This window comes from Oreochromis aureus, linkage group 12 (genome assembly GCF_013358895.1).
Source record: "Oreochromis aureus strain Israel breed Guangdong linkage group 12, ZZ_aureus, whole genome shotgun sequence".
Taxonomy (NCBI): domain Eukaryota; kingdom Metazoa; phylum Chordata; class Actinopteri; order Cichliformes; family Cichlidae; genus Oreochromis; species Oreochromis aureus.
Window position 1 is genome coordinate 8965963 of NC_052953.1, and position 22126 is coordinate 8988088.

Below are 22126 nucleotides of genomic sequence, written 5' to 3' on the forward strand. Positions count from 1 at the left end.
TGATTTATGTGTGAAAACACTGTCAGAAAGGAGAAAGAATGGACAGAAACCAAGAATATGAACTTTCGCACATATGTGTCACCTTCCTGGGTCTGTTGACCCAGCATTTTAAGTTTTAGTTTATTTGGATGTTGTTTATGTTTAAGTTCATTAGATTAGCGAAGTTCATTTGGTTATTAGACTCCTTGTGTTTTCTTCCCCTGTATTTAAGTTTCCCTCACCCTTTGTGTTTCATGCTGCGTGTCTTATGTTATCAAGTTTGTATTATCATGTCTGTCTCATGTTTCCTGTTTTATTTTGAAGGAGTCGTGTGTTCTTTGTTCACTGTATTTAGTTTCACTTCCCTTGTCCTGTCATTAGGCTCATGTCAGTCAGCTGTTCCTCCATGTGTTCCCACTTCCCCTAATCACCTCCTGTGTATTTAAGTCCTCTGTTTTCAGTGTGTCATTGTCAGGTTGTCTGTTGTCCCATGTCATGTTTAGGTTTTTTTTTTGTGCAATGTTCAAGGTTTTGTTTTTTACCTTTTGTAATTAACCTCTAGTTTTCCCAGTTTAGTTGTAGTTAGGTTCTTTCTTGTGTGCGTCTGCCTTTTGTTTTTGTACTTTTTTATCAGCCATAAACGGCTCGCTTTTGTTGACACTCAAGTTTTGGTCCAAGTTCCTTCGTGTCTGCGTTTTGGGTCCGCTCTTCACAACACATAAAGTCTGCCTCAGCCAGACTGTGACAATATGGAAGAGAACCAGCAAACTGTGATGGCAATTAATTACTTCCTGGCGGATTTACAAACAAATACATACAGCTTCAGTTTGTGAGCCAAAACAGCTGTTTTACCTTTCGTCCGTCTTGGCCAGGCAGCCCAGGGGGGCCCGTGACACCAGGCTCTCCCTAAAATGGCAAATGAGGACACATTCAGTTTATCGACATATTTACATGCCTATGTCTGCGGATAATCCAACAAATTTAAGGAAGGAAATGTGATCATGTGTATACTTTTTCTCCTTTTGGGGGTTGACCAGGGGACAGTCCAGGATCTCCTTTTTGTCCCTAGAACATAAAAAAGAGAAAGCATTAATTTTTCATGACGAGTACAACATGTTCTAGTCTGCCAGAGCTTTTTATTGCACAAATTTCAACACTGATCCTCACAAGGTGCAGAGAACTTTGAATTTTATTTTTAGAGTTATATAATCAAAGAGTAACGAGTTCATCAAACTTATTGGTGGTTGTATTTACGCAACTGTGCAGTCCATTTATGCCCTCCTGTGACTCAGTTTACACCAAGCTAGGGAGAAGTAATGGGGAGTGACTGTGTACATTCTTCTCCCTTTTCGGGCAGTGGGAATCCTGTCAGTGCGCTCTGGGTTAGCATTCAGTGTTCAATTTTAATAGTGAAAGAACTGCCATGTAATATGTGCAATCATGTCCAAGTGGAAGCACAGTATAGCATTCCCTGTGTTAGTGGTTATGTACTGATAAATAATCGTGTGATGTGATAAAGCACCCAAATGGTAGGGCTATAATCAAAGAACTGTTATCAGGTGATTGCAAATGCTGTAACACATTACATTTGACTCCAAGGCTGGGTGTGGAAGAAAGTAAACTTCTTATAGCAACAGCACATTAGCATTTGAGCATAGATGGAAAGTCATGCATAATTTTAAAAGAACAGATTTCATTTTTGCACTGGATAATTCCCCCCTTGACAGTATATCGGCCCATTCAAACTTGCATGTTTGTGTCAGTTACCACTTGGCACTGAATAACCTCTTGCAGTTTCTCCAGACTGATTTCTTTATAGTGCAGGGAGCAACATCCATATACAAACACTGTCTTTTCACTCTCCTTGAACTAGATTATCTGAAGGGTTTAAGTGGAAAAAGATGTGGAATTGGTTAATAACTTCTGCAAGCTCAAGACCTTAATAAGCACTTTTACCTTCCGCTGATTTATCCATTTTCTATTCCTTCCTTTTCATTTTTTAAGCCTAATGGTCGGGTACTTAGAGTAGCGAGTAAGTGAAAATATTTTTGCTTCAATTTATCATAATGACATCTAAATATACAAACAAACAAAAAAAACTGCATAGCGTGCTTTCATTTGACTGGCTCGGTTTTTCTAAGTGCAGCAAACGGGGCCAAATCAGACAGTCTGCTGTTTGACGGTTGTGTGCAAATGAGTCAAAATGGGCCAGCTCAGGTTTTCTGTTCCAGATAACACATATTTACAAAATAAGACCTAACAAAAATATAACAGGACTTTTTTTTTTTTTCCTCACAGTTATAGCAGGCCAAACCCAGATATGAGTTATGCTTTGGAAAACACTGTAATTGAATGCATTCAAATGGATTAGGTATGGACGTGAAGTATGGGCAATTTCCGTTTTATTCCAACAAAGTCAAACAAGGAGATCCTTTTATGATAGCAGGCTGACATATTGTGGAGCTAAGCAACCCTCTTTGCTGACAATTGAAATCAGCTGAAGAGCAGGCTGGTGTCAAGTACATGCAAATGATTGAGACAGAGAAACTTAAAACTGCTGTTCTCTTTTGAAGGGAAACAAATGGCTTTTCAAAGTGGTAGAAGGAGCCAACAGGATCTGACCTCAGACATGCAAACTAAGTAAAATCCCAAACAAGCATTGGATGACTAGGGAAAAAAAAAAAAGAAATATCCTCAGTTAGAATATGGAGAATGAAGGAAATGTTTTATGCATCATAAAAAGTTTTGCCATGCATTTCATTTCAGTTTAATTATACTATCCTGCCTGACTGCCAGTACTTGTATCCCTGAGGGGTTCACGTTACAGTTTTGCCGAAGGATAATTATACTTTGTTCAGCGCTAGCAAGGCCAACTGATGGTCACACCAAACACTCCAAAACACTCGAGTTTCTCATCCGACTAATAACTAAGGTATAGCGCAGTACACTTCAATAGTTGTAAATATATATATATATTTTTTTTTTTTTTGTAAAACCTTCAGTCTCAGTCCAATATTGTTTATTAGCTATTAACAATGTAATTGTTGGTGCCAAAAGTGTAGCTGGATAAAAATGAAACAACAGTGCCAATGTTCAATGTTGTGGATGGAAACATGACACCCAGAGCAGAGGAATTAAATAAAGTCTATCTCTTTTAATGTTTTTTATTAATTGGACTAACATGAATAATTTTCTAGCATAAGTCATGGTAGCCACTACTATTTAAAATGTAGATGTACCTTGATTCCAGGCAGTCCAGGACGACCAGGATTTCCATGGGGGCCAGGAGGACCCTAAAAAACAGAGATTTATGTGATAAAAAATGACACAGAGGAAATGTAGTCATTAAAGAAGCAGCAAAAGATGGATAAAGTCCTACATGTGTGCTATTCAGATTTGCAGTTCACAATTTCAATCTGTTGTGAGACACGAGGTCCTCTCTGCATGAGTATGGGTGCCCTGTGCCTGCTTGTCCAGATATGGATGTGATTTTTCTCACCTTTACACTTTTCCACTGTTTTCTGCGGTCCCACATCATATTGCATGGTAACTTTGTGCCACAAACTGTAGGAGTATTAAGACCTATCTCTGCCAAATATTTTATCAAATGCGCCATCTCCTGCAAAGCAGGGGATGGTAAAGAAAAAAAGAACGAGGAGACAAGTTTTATTTTTCAAGTTGAACTTATTAAAAATTCAAGCAGTCTGCAAAAAGAGAATGTTTGGAAAATTAAAGCCACAACTTCCTGAGGCTTTCAAGTGAAGAGTCTTCGGGTCATCTGCACCCTTGTGCGGAGTGGGGATGAAATGCTGAGCATTGGAAAATCTTCTCCAGCAAAGTTGAAAGCAATGAAACATGTTGAAAAGGCCCTGAACAGGAAGCTACTGTAACTTCAACCAGTTCTTTGAGTTGTAAAGAGTTTCCATGAGTTGTGAAGAAACACATTTTTTTTTCCCCCAAGCTGGAGGTGAAAGTGAGGGATTGAATTACTCTGAGTAAAATAGACAGGGGCCAAAAGGTGTAAGTGTACAGTTGGGTGATCCAGCCAGTTTCTGTCTCTGTTATTTATCGTGCTGTATTATCACACTGTGGAAAGTCCACAGCGCGGACAGTTCCCCTCAAACTGGCCAGACCTCTCCCCAAGCAGACGCTTGCTGCTGGACATACGGAGACACTTAACAGAAGCTCATCGACAGATTTCCTCCTCCTCTTCTAGTCAGACCATTCTGCCTTTCAGCTCAATATTAAAACGTATGGAAGTCATTAGCTTCAGATAGGAAGCAAAGGACGAAAGAGAAACTGAGAAAAAGAGAGGTCAGGATAGTGTATTACAAATTACATTCTCACAGTACGTAAGGTAAGGAGGCCTAATAATGATGACAAGCTGTTTGGGTGATATCCCAGCAGGGAAAAGAATAATAAGTAGAATGCATACATTTGTCAAAGTGACTTCACATTATTAATTATTAAAATGAGCCCTAACAAGTGGTCATTTAGAGACCACCAGCAAATAACCGCAAGATAATGAATACTAATAAGATATAGAAGCACACAAACACACCTGAGGTCTGCAGATGAAGGGTACCTATGTGCCAGCGCTGTGACCAGGTTTATGATGTGGGGCAAGGTTTTTACAGGAGTGGCGCGTGGAGTGCTGCAGTTTTATAGGCCATTAACCCAGAATAGACCTGCTAACGCCTTCTCTGGAGCACAGGGACGGAATTACTAGCTTTTATATGATGCTTATGCAATATAATGTACATTAAAAGATCTTAGCTTATTAATTTTATTGAGTTATGAGCTCGGGTCCTAACTGAGCACTAATTGTTTCCCCAAGATCAGTGGCACGGCCATCAATACAGCTGGTGTTGCGCACTGACTAATCTGGCCCCAACACCTTAATTTGCAATCATCAAACAGGGTTCTTGTTTCACATAGAAAACAATGTTGATCGACTGGAGCCTGTCTGTGTGGAGTTGGCATTTTCTTGACATGTCTGTGGTTGGGACTGAATTCTCTTGATGTGACACTGGCCTATGGTCAGTGTTTCTGTTGATGTTCAGGATCATTTCACTGGTGATCAACAAACTGTTCAGAATGTCAGCGTCTCTTAACTTGAATGTGTGAAAAATAGCAAATGTAATCTAGCTCTTAGTCATGGCTTATTCATGACTACATATGGTGCATGTATCCTACACAATCAGTTCCATTGTTGACCCTGCAATTTGTGTCAGAAAGTATCAACCATTCTTCAGGCAATTGTGCAAATATTCTCAGTTTCACAATAACCCAGCATTGCATACTGATTATACGCTGGCAGGTCAGTTTGTTTGCACAAAGCCCTCTTTGATCTTCTCTCAAGCCTCACATTCAGTGCCAGGTGATCTTCGGCACCCTGCCGGGTTTACGGCTGTGTCAAGGAACATGGATGTTTTCACGTGTCAAGAGGTGCTTTAAGGTGGTAGCAGCGGTGAGACTGTCTGCTCGGTCAGACATGACACCTCGATGTCAGAGAGGTAAAGCCTTAATAGTGCAGCGATATTCCAAACGTTGTAAAGTTTATGATGGGAAAAAGAACTACACTTTCCCGGAAATGCTACACTGTTCACATATTTTCTGCAATAGCAGAGCAGCTTCTTTTATATTGTGTCTCCCTGGAACATTCGGTTTATATCTGACCAGAAAGGAGAAGGTGAAATTTGATCTGCAAAAGATTGGATTGCTCTTTGAACTTGAGAAAATGCTCTTACACACTCTAAATTTCCCAATGCCTTTTAATTTCCCATAGGTGACCAGCATCTTATACAGCCAACTGAATCTGCAGTTGCTTACATTCTGCCTTTTCCAAATATCTCTCGCATGAAAGATATAACTCTTGAATTAGTGATGAAAATGTTTCAGACAGGAAATTCTTGAAAAATGGACTAACTGTGGCAACTGTATGATAATTCTGTAAATTTAGCCATACACAGTGTAGAGTCTCATTAGTTTAAATTGGATTCTGCTCTGGTGAGTTTGAATTTAACCAAAACAAAGTCACTAGGCTTCCCAGTCACACTTGGCCTTGTTTTCACACTGAGTCATTCGATTTTCTACTAAACATTGTTACTTTAAGTTTAAACTTTTTTGACAATTGGGCACAAAATGGGGCCAAAAAAAGCAACTATGTTTTGAATTACATGGAAATGAACATCAAATATAAAATACAGCAAACGTCAGTTTTAATCCAAATGTTTATAACGGATTTACTAGATCAGAGTCCACTTGTTAGCTTTCTGCAGATCATGCGTGTAGCCGTTTGGTATTCCCCCTCTAATCGTGTAAACCAGGACGGTTCATGGAAACGGTGAAAAACCTGCACCCTTGCAATCTGAGTCAGCGTGGCCTATAGTTGGGTCTCGAGAGCTTGATGATGAATGAGCTCTATAGAGGGTATGGAGTACAACTGGAGAGAGCTACTGAGCTCCAGACAGGGTCTTAAATGCCTTTAATAAGATGGGGACAAAGCCCTCTTTCTTCCTTGTTTAAAGAGATTGGGTTCCACAACCCACCCCTGAGGCCCAACTGCAGGGTGCAGTCTCATAGGCTCCAGTAGGTAGCTGATATGCAAAGTCTTTAGACGCACAAGTGCTCTGCAGGTACACTTTAGTGGCAGGTCAACAAAAAGAGCAACTAAGACCAGTATCACACCACTGAAAATGTTTCCTCTTTCATTCTATCCATGGGAGGTGAAGAAGTAGTTCACAGGTCAGAAACTGCACAAACAACCATCAATGACAATGTCTTTGAGAGAAATTATAACAATAAACCTTCCCTTAGGACAAATTATGCCCCGTGTTCTTTCGCTTCTTAAATTTCTTCCGAAAACATGAGCTTAAAATAACATCTGCACCTTCTCTATTTGATTCCATCAGTTCTCGAGCTACACTGAGTCTAGAAATTAAAGACATGGCACCAGAGGACTTATACTTATTAGAATACAATAGAAGTTTTCACTGACATTAACTTAGGACCCATGCCTAATTTAAGTAGTGTTAATGTGCTGTAACCTTCATTTTTCTCAGCGTCTATTAAATATCTACATAATGTGATCCATTATATTTTAACCCACATATGTGTAGGTTGTGTTTGCTTGCTCTAAAGCTTTGCAAATGGACCTTGAAAACATAAGGTCAGCTAGATCAAACCCAGCGCCAAAGCAAACTAACAAGTGACTGAAAAATCTTCTGTGATCCACTGAGTGCTTGATCAAAACACTCAAAAGGTCATCCACATCGGTGAACAGCTAGTGGTGTTATCACCCTGTAATTAGAGCATTATTGAGTTTTGAGCATGAAAGGAACTGTAGAAGAGCCCAGAAGGGGAAGAAAGAAGATTTGTGGGTAATTGCGGTTAAACTTGTCACTGGTTGGATTGACTGGGAAATGCTCACCCGTGGGCCCCTCTTGCCCGGCTTTCCTGGCAACCCTGGAAGCCCTGGAAGACCCTAAAAGCAAAATATAGAAGTTGTCAGTGTCAGAGTGAAATACAGAGGAGGAACTAGAAGCTGCTGCCTTTTTGTGTTATTTTAAGAGAGTCTTGAATACTCTTGAATAATAAAAGACAGCAAGTTTGGAGATTTCAAAGTAAAGAAAAATCTTTAAAAGCCACTCAAGCTCAAGAGTCAATCATTAAAAACATGTTGAGCTTGTATTTTTTGTCCCTTGGTGAAGTTAGCTATAAGTTGCAAAGCACTCGGGCACTGAGACCCTGGCAGGCATGAGGATATCTTGTTAGAAACTAATGCCACACTCTCCCTCTGCAGCCAATGTTATTTCAGCCCAAAACCACTAAAGTGCATACACTGTAACTCTGAGTCATTGCGCTGGTTGGGAGGTCGGCGCTGGTTCCAGCCACAGCCAATCACATTAATTATAAGCATCAGCTAGCTTTGAAACAATTTCATACATGGATTAGCAAAGCCCTGAAAGGTCAAACTTAATGAGGGGTCAATCTGAGGAACCTGAGTTTGCTTGAAATGTTAGGATTGTTACTTATTTTCCCATAGCTCAAGCAGCTTAAAGTGGAAAAGAAAAAATAGACCCAAAACAGCCCGAGGCAGTCCTGCTGAAATTGGGTTACTGTAATAATGTCAGATGTATGGAGCACTTTGGTCTGTCTCAGCCAAGACCACAAGCTATAATTATACTATTTCAGCCTCCGTACACTCTGGAAATCCAAATGTCTTTCAACAACTTTTAGATTCTTTAGATTGCAACCATCAGGCTGTCCACACATGATAAGTAGACTCAGCTGTAGTCGCTGCTAGGGTCAGTGCCAAGGCAGTACTGGAGCTCATGTTTTCAGAGAAGTCATTAGATTGAAACATGACTAGAAATTTTAGTTGTATGCCTCCACCAACCAGTCAAACTGCAGTTTGCAGAAAGGGAGGAATTTGATAAAGTATCACAATAATTCAATCTGCCAAAAAGCTGATTGGTGTAGAAAGGTAAGATACAAATATGACAGTAAGCAGTGCTTCAAGTATAATATCACCGCAAAGAAGCAAAAAATCCTAAAACATGGATGCTTTACGCTGAGGCAGCACAGAAGGGCCAAACAGTCACCACCAATTTGACCTTCTGAGTACAAAATGACATCATGTGAGCTTCTGGAATAGTCTTCCACTGTCAGTGAGGGAAAGTACAAGTCTACCCATCTTTAAGAGTCACTTAAAAGGGCGGCTGAGGGACACACAAACATGTGATCATGTTTAATAATCATGCTTTATATTGGACGGGAAAAAGAGTTAGTGTATTACTAAAAGGGAAACAACTGTTAGTGCAATGGGTGAACGCAATATCACGATAGTCAGGGCATATGCAATACTGGGGTTTGTGCAATATAATTGATGTGTTTCCGTTATTGTTATCTATGCTGTCCTCTGTGTCCACTCTTCCTGTCATTTGTTTGTTCTAGTATAATGTGATGACTGTTTTTGTCTCTGTTACATGACCTGTAAATAGTGTCTCTGTATGTTTTTACTAACTTGTGTTTAACACCAACCTGCCAGAGGGTCTGCAGATGGAAATTAGCCCAAGGCTATAATCTGGCATATTTACATTTATTAAAATGTTCATTAATATGTATTGCCCCTCTTTCTAAAAAAAAAAAAAATAAAAATAAAAAAATAAAAAATGTAACATTTGTCATCATTAGTGTATGTATCTTAAAAGTGCTGTCAACATTCTCCAAAAACCACATGATAATTTGTTTAAAAAAACAAAACAAAACAAACAATACCAAACAATAATAAACTATCCAAATGTCTCCAACCTCCTCCTAAACATCCAGCTTAGCTCATGGCTAGCTATTGAATCGTTATTTACAACATCAGACAAATATTATGACCCATTCACTCACGTTCCCTAATCGTTATCATATGTTCCTCGATTAAGCGAAATCATTTATCTCTTTCACTGGGAGCAGCGTATGTCATTAACTCCCCCGGCCACCCTCGCATTCTGTGCCACTCGAGAGAGAGAGACTGCTGCTGGCAGTGTAGATTTTTTTTCCCCCTCACAATCAATTAATCATTTGACAATTGAATATCCAATCTAATTTAAATTCCGTTATATAATTAGAATATTAATTGATAGCCATTCTTAATGTGCTCCCAGGGTGACAGATACTGCCATCCTATCAGATAGTGCTGTCATACCAGAGTGAAACCCTTGCCATCAGTGCACTGATGAGGCAATAGCAGACTTCAAGAGTTATACTACTGTTCTATTTTAGAGAGACAAAGTCTACATATTTAGGTTGGAGGAGTGTAGATGACAAGTTTTCCAGCCAGGAGATCAGAGTCTGTTATCAATCCAGGGCTTTGTTTTCATTAGCTGATTAATTTCATTTGCACTTACCTTTTTCATTTTGCTTACAATCACTGGTTTGGTTAGGCATCAAGAACTTTTCGTTAGATCAATGGATGGATGGCTTTTAAACATATCTAGCTACTTTTGTCACTGGTGCAGAGGTATAAAAATATTTAGTAATATCTACTAGAAATTATTCATTTGTATTCATTATTCTTCTTGCAGCAATTTCATCTGTCTAAACCAGTGAAAAACAAGGTAGAAGATCTTGTTTCTGACCCCAACAACATGTTATAAAGTAGCACTTTTCCAAAGTTCAGACAATCTTTACCCGAGAATATTACACGATTAAATAAATTATGATATTATTGTATACATCAGTGTTGAAATAATTTCATACAGGGCAACATGAGCCCAGAGTTTGCTGTTAAAAAAAAAAAAAAAAAAAAAAAAAAAAAAAAAAAGATCACTTACCTAACTGAAACACTGAACTTTACAATGATATCGGTATTCTCTGTATTGTCTATTTTTTCTGCAATATATGGATATTTATCTGATTCATGTGAACACACAATATGTATCTCAATGCTCCAAAAGCTTCAAGGTCCAAATAGCCTCCGGTTCTCCAAATGAAAACCTTCTTTTATCATCTAATCATCACTTCAGATTAGATTTATACTTTATGTTTGAGCCTATCATAACCACTTTAAAACCAAAGTTCATAAAACTCTTGTAAGCAGCCCACTTAAGTCAGCTGTATCCCAGCAGAGTAACATCAGAATTTAAAAATAATAATAAATGGCACATAAGATAAGTTAAATTGGACTATAAGCCAAACTCAACAACTTGTTCAAACAACATAATTAGTAAGAAACACAACAATGCAAAACCTTGGGAAAGTAACCTTTTCCACAGTAAATACATCAAGATGAAATGCTTCTCATTTTGTATTTATTATAGCCCTGTATACAAGTGTAACATTTATGTTATATTATAAGGCCTTCAAATATTTAGTCCCAATAGTTAACTGGGCACAAGTGCTTTATCCCTTTTTACCTTTGACCCTGCTTTAAAATGATTCGTTCTCTGAGCAGTCCCACTCCCTCCCAAAGGAATCTAACACCTCACTGCCGGCCCTTCCACCAAGACAAACACTGACTGGCAAATGCCGACTATGAACCTGACTGTTTTCACCATAGCTTTGAAAATAAAAATGAGGTTTTAAAATTATTAGCACTGCTTGCAAGTACTTTTTAAAAATCCATTACATCATTTTATTTCATGACTTTGATAAACTCCCCATCATTAACACAACCAGCACTTCTACAATCAGAACAGCACATGCCGGGTGACTGCCTGATTCACAAAACCACACAATAAAGAGCAGCATCAGTTTTTACATCAGAGCAGGTCTGGAGATCACAGAGTGAACCAGCAAATAAGCCATTATTGAAGCAACAACCTGTTGAACTTATGTGTCACTGTGGTTCAACAAAGGGTTAATAGACTAAGCTAAAATATAACAATACAAAGATAAAAAATAAAGCTTGAATTCAAATACAGCAACAGATGTACAGATAAATGTACTCATCTAATCGTTTTACAGTTATTTCAACACAGACATTCACGGATTTCAGCAAAATGTTTATGCTGTGTTTGTTTAGAGCAGACACACTTACCGGCGCTCCTGGTTCGCCCTTTAGTCCAGGTGATCCAGCGAGCATAGAGAATTGGGTCGGTTCCAGGTCAAATGTTTGAAAGCCATCTGTTGCAGCTGGAGTGACTAGAGTGAGCGAGGTGGGCTTGACATCCAGCACACTGGCCACCTTTGGCTCGGGTTTCTTTGGAGCTACTGTGGTTAGCTGCATTTTATTAGAAAAGTAGGCGTTTGAAGGAGACCCCTGCGTGGAAGCAGCTGTACTTTGGAGAGCCAGCTTCATCTCTGATGATCTGGTAAAAACAGGTAAGTGTATACTTTTTCCAGAAGGTTGTGGTGAGTTGGTATCCGCCTGCTTTGTGTTTTTTATGGCGTGTGAGGTTGGTTTGGGGTTCGGTGGAGTCATGTTGATCCCAGGAGATGTTGTAACAGACTGAGTTGGAAATCTAGATGGGATTTCAAGCCCTGGGTGAACTGGTGGAGAAACAGACACAGCACCAGGTTTTGGAGTGCTCATTGCCATATACACAGATGTTTTGTTTAACATCACGGAGTCGGTTGAAGGAAGAACTGTAGTCCTCATGTTTTCCTCGGTGAAGGCCAAATTAGGTGTCCGAGCCTTTTTGGATATCTCCGTCAAAGAGAGAGGAGTTATGTGAGTGACAGTAACGTTTGGGTCTGTGGAAAATAGAGGTAGCAGGGGTGGAAATACAGGCCGATAAGTGTCAGCTTCTCTGCATTGTTTCTTAATGTAATCACAATAGTTATGAGCTGCCTCGGCTGAGGGATAAATGTCAAACTGACAGATGGCACCTTCAAATGGCACCGAGCTGTGGTCCATTCTGCCCAGCAGGAAGGACCCCTCTGGATCCAGAGTCTCCTGTTTTTTAGAATGCAAATCTGCATGTACGCTTTTCTTGCCACAAGATGTGTGTAAGAACACTTGTTGGCCTCGAATATCCAAAGCCAGACTGTGCCACTGGCCATTGTAGACATCGTAGTCAAAACTTACAGAGCTCTGCTGCCCTACGTGTACAAGGATCTTCCCTGGTACAAACTGCACTCCGAGCTGAACTTTTCTTTTCTTTGACAGAGCTGAGAAAATAAAAGCGTTGTTGATGCGATGAACAGACAGGCTAAGGATAAGGGAGAGATTGGAGGGGTTGTAAGAAGAGGGTATAACAGTGCGCAGAGGTGCCTGGATGCGTGCCCTCTCAGTGAGGATAACGCCTGACTTGAAGGGGATGATGCCATGATGGATGGATCGAGAGCTTGAAGATGGGGAGCTGCCAGTCCTTCGCCCAGAAAGTCCAAGCTGCTGCAAGACATCTACATCTTTAAGGAAACAAGAAAGAAAAATGCCATTAGTGGACAGCTAATTCTGTGTGCAATTAATAAGCTAATTAAATTTACACAAGAATCTGATTATTAACATCCTACTCAAATGCAATCGGTATTCAAGTAAAAACAAAAGTGCAGTAATATAAATGATCATCTATTAAGATATGATGCCATGATGGGAATTCACAAGTTTAAAGTCCGACTAATGGAAAAACCTGCGGCAAAGACAATTTTAAAAGACTGCATAAAATTTCCAATATATGGTCACACTTCCATATTTGCTTTTGGGGATTGCTGGAAATTGTGTGATCGTTAAATCAGACTTAATTGGAACAATTTCAGTGTAAGGAGGCTGAACGAGTCCCTGGAAAGGAAAGTGGTGGGTTTTTAAGAGGTGCATTAGAAACAGAAACGCTATCTCGCTTTATCTGGAAATGTCTGCTGATTAAAGATGATCGCTCTGACAGGGGCCCAAGCTCATGAAAACACACTGCTGTATTTTCTGCCGGTTTTAATTGCTACTTGCTTCTCAAGGGAGGAAAATGTGGGTAACAGTGATCCATTACAGCATTGTGTATTCTGTATATTGCTCCTAATTGGATCCACACCTTTGTGCTAAAGTTTAATTAAATCCACATTTCATTGTAGCAAGAAACGGGTGCTTTTTTTCTACAGAACTCTTTACGATAAACGTACACTCTTGGGAAAGTGTCCCATTTCTCTTGTGACCAGGAGGCAGAGCTACCAACCTTCCGATTAGTAGATGACCTCATCTACTGATCGGAAGGTTGGTGGTTCGATCGATGGCTGCTCCTGTCTGCATCCCAAATATCCCTGGACAAGAAACTAACCCCAATGTATTGGAGTGTGTGTTAGATGACTGTGTTAGATGTGTGAATGATGCAATCAGTACAATGCGCTTTGAGTGCTCAGGTAGAAAAGCGCTACATAAAAACCAGTCCATTTACCACCTATTAGAATAGAACATATAGTCAGAAAAAAAGATTAGTACAATGAATGTAAAACATTCTTTCAGTGAACCAATAACATTATAACCTATATTTAACCAAAATTTAAACAGAGAAAAAGCTGAAATATTATACATTTAGTAACACTGCTTGTCCCAAACCACAAACCGAGACCCATAAAAGCAACAGCATTATGGTTGTCTCTGTTATTTATTGGAAATTTGTTCTTTTAATTTCGATGTTGCATTTACAAAAATAACATTTACTGATCTTTAGAAGTCAAACATCAAGCACAGCGTTACTTCGGGCAGTCAGGCCAAGACATTAAAGTCAGCCCACAATCTCAGCACATCAACGGGTCTCTTATCATTAGTTCTTCCTCCCCACTATCATCAAGTGCTTGTTTATATGATCAGACCAGAAAACTGCAGGATCTTTATGATATAAACCAGCGTGTGATGAACAAAACTGGGTAGATTTGGATCTCAATACCCACATTATAGCTCAGCTCACACCATTCTACACATTAAACTGGTAAATCTCACATTAGCCACACTATTTAAACTATGTCAATCCCAACTTATCCGTTTCATGCCATGTCTGACTTCATGGATTAGCCTTTTCTTTTGACTATAAATATAATGGACTGAACTCTTCAAATCAAAACGGACTGACTTCACATTATTATATTATTTTCTATTATTAGCCATAAATTTAGGTAATCAGTGATTCTAAACATAGTTTTTTTTCTGTTTAAATTAGTAGGGTTGAAAAATCTCAAACCAATCAGCACATGCTAAATATATATTATGTATTAATCTTCTCTGTACGTTTCCCCATCTTCTCAGACTAAAAGCTCACATAGAAATTGTAAATACCCATTCTTTTTTCACTTAGTAAATATAAATCGCTAAGTGATAAATTCTGGCTCAGCAGAAGAAAAACAAGTATAGACACAAGTCCCGCTAGGAGGCGGGAAATCCAGCTCAGTATGTGCAGGCAGCGGGAGGTCAGCTCGACTGAAAAATTCACACATGGAAAAGACACATCAAACAGTAAGTGAAACAAGAACAAAGGCCTTCTTCAGTCAAATTTCTTATATAGAACTGATTTGAATTGTTAATATGGTATGAGGAAAGCAAAATTGTTCTTTCATTGTGTGATGTACTTTCAGGGCTTACACTGCATATTTAAATCTAAGCGGGTAGGCGGGCTGCCTCTGGCTTTTTGTGGCCTCCTGATGAGCTGAAAAAAATAATAACTGAGTCTGACACATCCTGGAGACACGCATAGCTAAAGTACAAGTGTATCAGACAACAAAAACTTTTCACAGAAAGCAGGGGAAGATTAATACGTTTCCACTATTAGTATGCTGCTAATGTAGACTCTGTATTTTCTGCAACAGCTTCACAGCAAAAATATTCTAGCAGAGACAAAAAATGTCTATTTTATAGATACCATCAAGAAAAGCAACAACACTGAATAACAAATCATGTCTCTTTACATTTCTGTGATGTGATCAAAAAGTTCTGGGAACAGGTACGTAAAAATCCTTACATTATTTCAATTTAGACAATCTCCACCTCAAGGTCATCTTCTCTGCCATCACCAGATGGTTTTCACCACGAAAGCTATTTTTAGATCATTCTCAGGAAGTGCTGCTCTGACCACTTATACTGTGTGCTGTACATGTGCTGTACATTTTCACCAAAGACCTAAAACCTGCATTGAGAGGAAACATCAACTTCTGTTTAAACCTTACCTAAATTTCACATGACTATCGTTTGTGATGAGATCTGGGTCTCCAGCTACGAGCAGTTTTCCATTGAAGAGTCCACAGTTTCCAAGCCCAGAGGTAGCGTGTCATATGTGAAATGTTCTGCATTTTTCTCAACATTTTTCAGTTTACGCACAGAAAATTAATTCCTCGGGGTGAGAGTGTCAACAGGGAGTGCTACAGTAACATCCTGAGGCATCCGAGGGAGCGTTTATAGGAAACAGTCTTAATTGTGACACATGCCAGTGTAGCATCTGGTGCCGGCTCAGAGCACTTTGAAAACGGAGGAGTTTTTTGGTGACATAAACAATCTTTGCTCAACTCCTCAACCACTCACCAGATTTCCCTTCATGGATCTTTGTCCATTTTCTAAAAATAACAGTCAGGCTAGTGGTTTGCCATTTCGACACACTGGAGGAGATCCATTGGGGGTTGGAGCATATCCCAGCTGTCATCGCGTGACAGACAGGGTACACTGCACAGGCTGCACAGAAACAGACAACCATTCACATTCGTACTTATAGCCAGTTTAGAATTGCTAATTACCTAACCCACACACACATGTCTTTGGACAGTGGGAAGAGACAGGAATACCTGGAGAACCCATGCAAGCTTTCAAAACTCCTCACAGAAAGGCTCTTTCTGGCTGGTGGGTAAACACAGCAGTCACTAAAAACTGTCCATGTGTGCAAGAAAAGATGTCTTTTGATGTGAGAATTGCCAAATAGAAATATGGTAAGGCAGTTCTCAGAACCTTTTGGTCAAAACTTGTAGGATGACTACAAAAAAACCAAAAACCATAGCCTGTTTTTGAAGAACCAGAACGTCAGTGACGTAGTAGCTCAACATGCTTACAATCCATCACAGTTCACAGGTCATTGTTCAGAAACTGACGGATGTGACCACGACCACAACCTTGGGGTGAATATGTGCAAGACGATTTGTGGAAATCTCACTAAAATCTGATGCTTTGTAAGAGAAAAAGTGATCCTTGCAAAAATGGAAAACTATCCTTAAAGACAAATATGTCTATTGCCGTACAGTACTGTAAGAGGACTAATTTGTGCGTGAATGGTCAGATGGGCATGGATGCCTCGTTAACACATGAGGTCAACAATCCTTTTGGTCATATGAGCTAAAAATTAATGTCTTTTAAGAACTTCAAGTACAAGAAGGGTTTTGTTTTCACTAAATTTCTCATCTGAGAGAAAATTGTTGGCCTTTGATGAGGCACAATAATCCAACTACTGGGCAGTGTATATTACCAATGGCTTAGCTGGCCATGGCTAAACTTTTACTATTCCATATTAAAAACCCAGAATGTATGGTTTTTTAATTACTATCATGGTTATTATAGAAAATAGTCTTAGGCTTCTTGCCTAACTGACTTCATAACAGAAGTAGATGTAGGTGCTCAGTCAGTTTCCCTGAGGTTTGCTGGTTCAGTGTCTGGCACTGACAGATTGGCTGTCATCTAGAAGATGGTTGGTATTACATCAACACATACATAATGAGCTCCCATATCTACTCTGGGATTACTGCACTCTGGCTGACCTCAATCGGGAACACTTCTGAAAAAAACACACAGGCTGCTGATATATGTGTAACTGTAGGAACTAAACTTCAAGACCTGTGCACACTGACATTGAAGATTTCTTCTGGTGTTTGATGTCAAAATGTAGAAAACAATGCAGACTAAAAGCTGTAGTATAACAAAATCTGGATTGTGCAGTACAGGCAACAACATCCGAACATGCATAGTCATTTCATATCTGCACGACTGCTCCATGTGATCTATTTGCAAATGATCCAAACAATCTGCCGGTTTGTGTACCAGCAAAACAATTTTTCTATTTTAGCCTTTTGCAAGCACAAAATTGTGCCTTGTTAGGATCTGACAGTGTGCAAATTAACACATTCGCACATATAAAAATCTAGGTCTCTAGACACTCAGTCATCACAGGAAGAAAATATCATCTGATGCATGCAGAGTTACAGATAAAACTGCCAGAAACTGCTATCAGGGAACACAGTGGCTTACGTTATCAAATGACATCTAGAAACTGGGAAGAGTGCCGACTGAATAAAAATCTGGCGGATTTTGATTGACAGCAGACTCAGACAACAAGCTGATAATGGCCTCTCAGATGTATAACAGCAAACTAACTGCAGCAGACATCAATGCACAGCTGAGTGTGAGTCACAATATGAAAGTGCGAAAGTACTTCAAGCAGACAAGACTTTGCAAAGTGTGGCTGATAGGTCATGTAACACTTTAATTAAGTTATCAAAGAGGGGGTATGAGGTTTGCTGAGCTTTAGAGGCTTAGAAACAAAAAAAATGAACTCCTGCAGAATGAGAGAGGTCCACAGGTTCATGTTTTTCCAACAAAATAAATATCTGAAACACATCTGAATGCACATTATTAGAAGACCTGTTTTTGTGTGTGACATTTGAGTTACCAGTTCAGTTTTCGCTGTAACAGAAACGTTAGCAATGAAACCAAACCACTTTTAAATTGGTTTGGTAAATTCAGCAAGTTATAAGTATTTAAACCTCCTGCTTCTATGAACATATATTAGAAGATGTGGCTGTCCCACACTCAACCACAACTTAATATGGTTTCCAGCGAAGAGTAAACACTATGAATCAGTTTGTGTAGTTGGCAGACTGCACTGCTCATAAAGGTAAAGCTGAGCAGGATTTATGCTATTCACAAATAAACAGCGGTAAACTGACAAACGTTTGCACAATAACAAGTCCATGTTAGGACCACATACTTACCCAACCTTCTACAGCTCATTAGTTTATTTCAATTTTCTTTTTCTCAGTGGTTTTAAGGCATATTTGTGACACCACATGCTCAGAAAAACATTGAATGAAAACGGATAACAGACATTTACCCACCTTTGCTTTAAAGTTTCTTACCTTGTGTTTGTGTTAGCCTTTGAGAGCAGGTACAACAGAGTAAAGTCCAAAGAATCAGAACTCTCCTAAATACAAAGACAAAAGGAAACATTGCAGATGTTAGAGGTTTGTGTAATCTTTATGCTTTACAATTAACTCAGCTTTCAGGTCCACTTCAATCACATTTCATAAAAAAACTTATAAATTCCTTAAAAACGTCATCTGAGCCCTTAATGTATCTCTTTCGCATTCTTGCTTAGTCCAATTTAATGCAAAATGTTATGTGAAATAATTTGCAGGATACATTACCAGTTTAAGTAAGCAAAGTGACATACTAAGTTTCCTGCAGAGCCATCTAGCACAGTGATGTTAGGTGAGGCTGCAGCATCAGCAGCAGCAGCCCTTGCTTTTTCAAACAGTCTAACATCTGTTTCAAGACAGCAAGTTCTGGCTTATCTTGCTGCCTGACCAGATAAGCTACTGCCCAGCAGAGGCAGGTAAGTGCTCCCATAAGCCCACCTCTGACAATCTTTAAAAAAGATGCACCGCATCACCTTAAAACCCACAATGCCAAGCAAAAGATAGACAAATGCTTTGGGGAAAAAAAAGTGTTTCACATGTCAGTGTTTTATCGCTAACATCTGACTTTTATCTGAGGCAAACTGCAGCCTGGCCGAGCACTTTTGGACTGTGGGTTTTAAAAGGGGTTTCATCTAAACCCAGCAGTGAGAAAAAGCTGCTTTTCTCAGCCTACACAGGGACGTGTAATCATTCAACTAGATTTAGATCAATTCTATTTTCACAGGCCAACAGTGCCACTTAATATCCAACATTAAGCAGCACACGGCAAATTTTACACCATTGATTTTTCTGTGACATTTATATGTCAAGACAAGTGATAAAAGAGATGCTGATTACTCATATGGAGCTGCTCTAAAGGTGCTGAATTATCTCAAATGGGTGTGATTTTCAGTTGTCTCTATGATAATATCAGGTTTTCACACGTCACATCATTTGGGCTTTAAATGCAGCAGATGAACCTGGGTGAATGTGGTCCAAGTGCTGCTTGAAGTGGCACACACTTAGTGACAAGTGCTATAATTAAAGCATTTTCAGGAATTCTTACATTTGTGGTTCTTCTCCAAAGAGCCACAAAACCACTGGTCAGCCACTGGCACAATGAATGCTGGTTTAAGCTTCAGAAAGTTTTAGTCCTTCCACCTTCACTGTAATCTCCCTAAACTGACAGCAGCAGGAGCAGCAGAAATGGTATGTGCCACTTGTGACCAAGCCTCCTGTATGTCCTGCAGATTTTATGTGATGCAACATCTGGACTTTTATAGGACATCTCCTCCCATTGTGTCAGCCAGGCCAACCAGCTGAGTAAGATGCACAGCAGGGAGGAGAGAAAAGGAGGAGGAGGAAGAGGAGGAGTGTCTCCTCCTCTCATACATTTCCCTTAAATCAGTCCCAGATCGTTTGGCAGCTCATTCAGATACAAGCTGCAAAGGCAGAACTTGAAGAACAGCACAGCAGACTACACTGGCTTTCACTGAACTGATGTTAAGAGCAGAGAAAATAGTTTCCACATGCTTATCTCTGCAAGCCATTAAGTACACCACCTGTTCTGCACGATTTCTCAAACAAATACCTCTAAAAGTTCAAGTCATTTGTCTTAGTAACCCAAGAAATGCTGTCACAAGTTTTTTCAAACAACTACTGTAAAACATACTGCTTGTATCAGTGCTGCTAGACATCAACATCTTTCTCGAAAGGACATTGATTCGGGGAAACCCGAAAAAAAGAAATCCCTCTTTAATTCAGAAAAGTGAGAAAGAAAAGTGCTCATTTATGCACTTCTGAATATGTCGACTCACCCCCCGACTCCAGTGGTTTTGAGTTTGGAGTACGGGGCATTATCCGGCTCCATAGCGGTTACTTCATTCTTTCTTGGGAGTTTTTTCTACAGTCCAGAGGAGGCAGATAAAGTTTTTCCATCCCAGGTGTTCCTTGAAGAGTCGCGCGTAGAGTAAAAAAGTGCAAGACAGCAAAAATGAAACAGTGAAACGATGCGGGATTAACCAGCAGTGAAAAAGCTGCTTTTTGCCATTGTCTTGCCTCTAATTCTTTGAGTCTCCTTCCAGAAGATAACAGCAACGTGATTTTTTTTTAAGAAAAAGAAAAGACGCTCCACAGAGCTTCACCTGTGCGCTTCCGATATTTCTTTCCGTCTTTCCGTTCGCGATAAACGTTAAAGTCTTGTCCAGCTTTCCCGGGGAATCAATGCAGGACAAGATGTAGAAGCCCAGCGGTGTGTGTATGTGTGTGTCGACTTCCCAAAATGAAAGTTTATTGTGGACTGAGGGAAATCTTGAGAAGCGGGAGAGGGGGGACAACACCTCCCTCTGTCGCCCTCAGCTGACATCCAGGGGAAGCAAATCTGGAGCTACACGCGGTTTTCAGGCGCTCCTTCAGCAAAAGGTGTGTCATTTCAGAAAGCAGGAGCCTGTCAGTTTGCACGTGTGTCTGTGTACTGCCGATCAAATCACTGAAAATCGTGTAGTTTTCGTGATGTGCTAGAAACAATCACATCTGCAACATCTGCTGGGCCACAGCAACCATTTTAGAAACAGATGGTCAGCCCTCTGTAGAAATATGGTGACCAGACATAAAAACAAAGCTCTAAAACAGATCCTGCTTGTTAGTTTTGTCTTTGATCAGTTAAGGATAATTGATGATTGAGATGCTTCCAGTTATGACGTGGATAACGGTGCTCACTGTCATATCTTGCTGGAGTTAAAAGAGCATTGTAAATGTTAATAATAAAGGTTAATTCATTCTGATCTAAGCACTGTTTTACTTAGCAAAAAGATTCTGTGGGTTTATTATCTGAAAGATTTGATTAGTAAAGGGGGTTTTTAGCACCTGGAAGCTCCAGTTATACTCACTATGCTCCTACATCATCAGTTTGCCACAAATCTGCTAAGAGTACAGGGATATAAAGAGTATTTTTGTTTAGAAATCTAACTAATCACATAGCAGCCACAACAAGTCACCTGCATGCTAAAGGTGGTGGAATGTGCATTCACCCCTCCAGAACTTGATCTATTTCTAAACTGTTTTGCAGTTTTGGCGTAGCGACCTCACCGCTTTACTGCCTCATGGCAACTGTGGGGCTGAGAAATGAAGTCCAAGCAGAAGTTCAACAACTGCACTTCCTCTTGTGGTTAAGGCTGGCTCAGCAATCTCCACAGATTCTCATGTTAAAATGCCCAACTTTACAGCAGAATGGTCTCTATAGGTAGTTTCTACCAGATGTGCAGGCTGTGGCCATGTGATAAGTGTGCCAACACAGGCACACAGGTTTTGATCTCACAAATGACAATGCTTGCTATGAGTGAATTTCAGTTTTTTATTAGTCTGTTACTGTTAGCTTACTAAATAGCAGACATCTGTGCAACTTTCTAGTCATGCTTTCAAGCATTTAGTGATAACCCAGAACTCTACCATGTTGGCTAAATGTGGTCAGTTTTTGCTTCAAAAATGCCAACATGACAGCAGGTCCTCCAGCTACTTTCTAGTTATTAATTTGCCAAATTCCAGCAAAAGCAACACTGACACTGCAAAAAATAATAAAACTGCT

The 22126-nt window shown here is 39.7% G+C and overlaps 1 protein-coding gene across 2 annotated transcripts in view; it reads right to left on the minus strand.

Annotated features, from left to right (window-relative positions):
* col27a1b (collagen, type XXVII, alpha 1b) overlaps positions 1 to 20854 on the minus strand; it is a 69145-nt gene extending 48291 nt beyond the window's left edge. The window contains exons 1-7 of one of the 2 annotated variants that reach the window (XM_039620872.1): positions 20361 to 20854; positions 18505 to 18569; positions 11513 to 12825; positions 7412 to 7465; positions 3219 to 3272; positions 991 to 1044; positions 832 to 885 (exon numbers count right to left, since the gene is read on the minus strand). In XM_039620872.1, coding sequence (XP_039476806.1) covers positions 832 to 885; positions 991 to 1044; positions 3219 to 3272; positions 7412 to 7465; positions 11513 to 12825; positions 18505 to 18569; positions 20361 to 20413 — 1647 coding nt within the window. In that variant the 5' untranslated portion in view covers positions 20414 to 20854. The remainder of the gene's footprint in view (positions 1 to 831; positions 886 to 990; positions 1045 to 3218; positions 3273 to 7411; positions 7466 to 11512; positions 12826 to 18504; positions 18570 to 20360) is intronic. The other variant, XM_031746735.2, reaches the window with a different exon arrangement.
* Positions 20855 to 22126: the final 1272 nt, after the last annotated feature.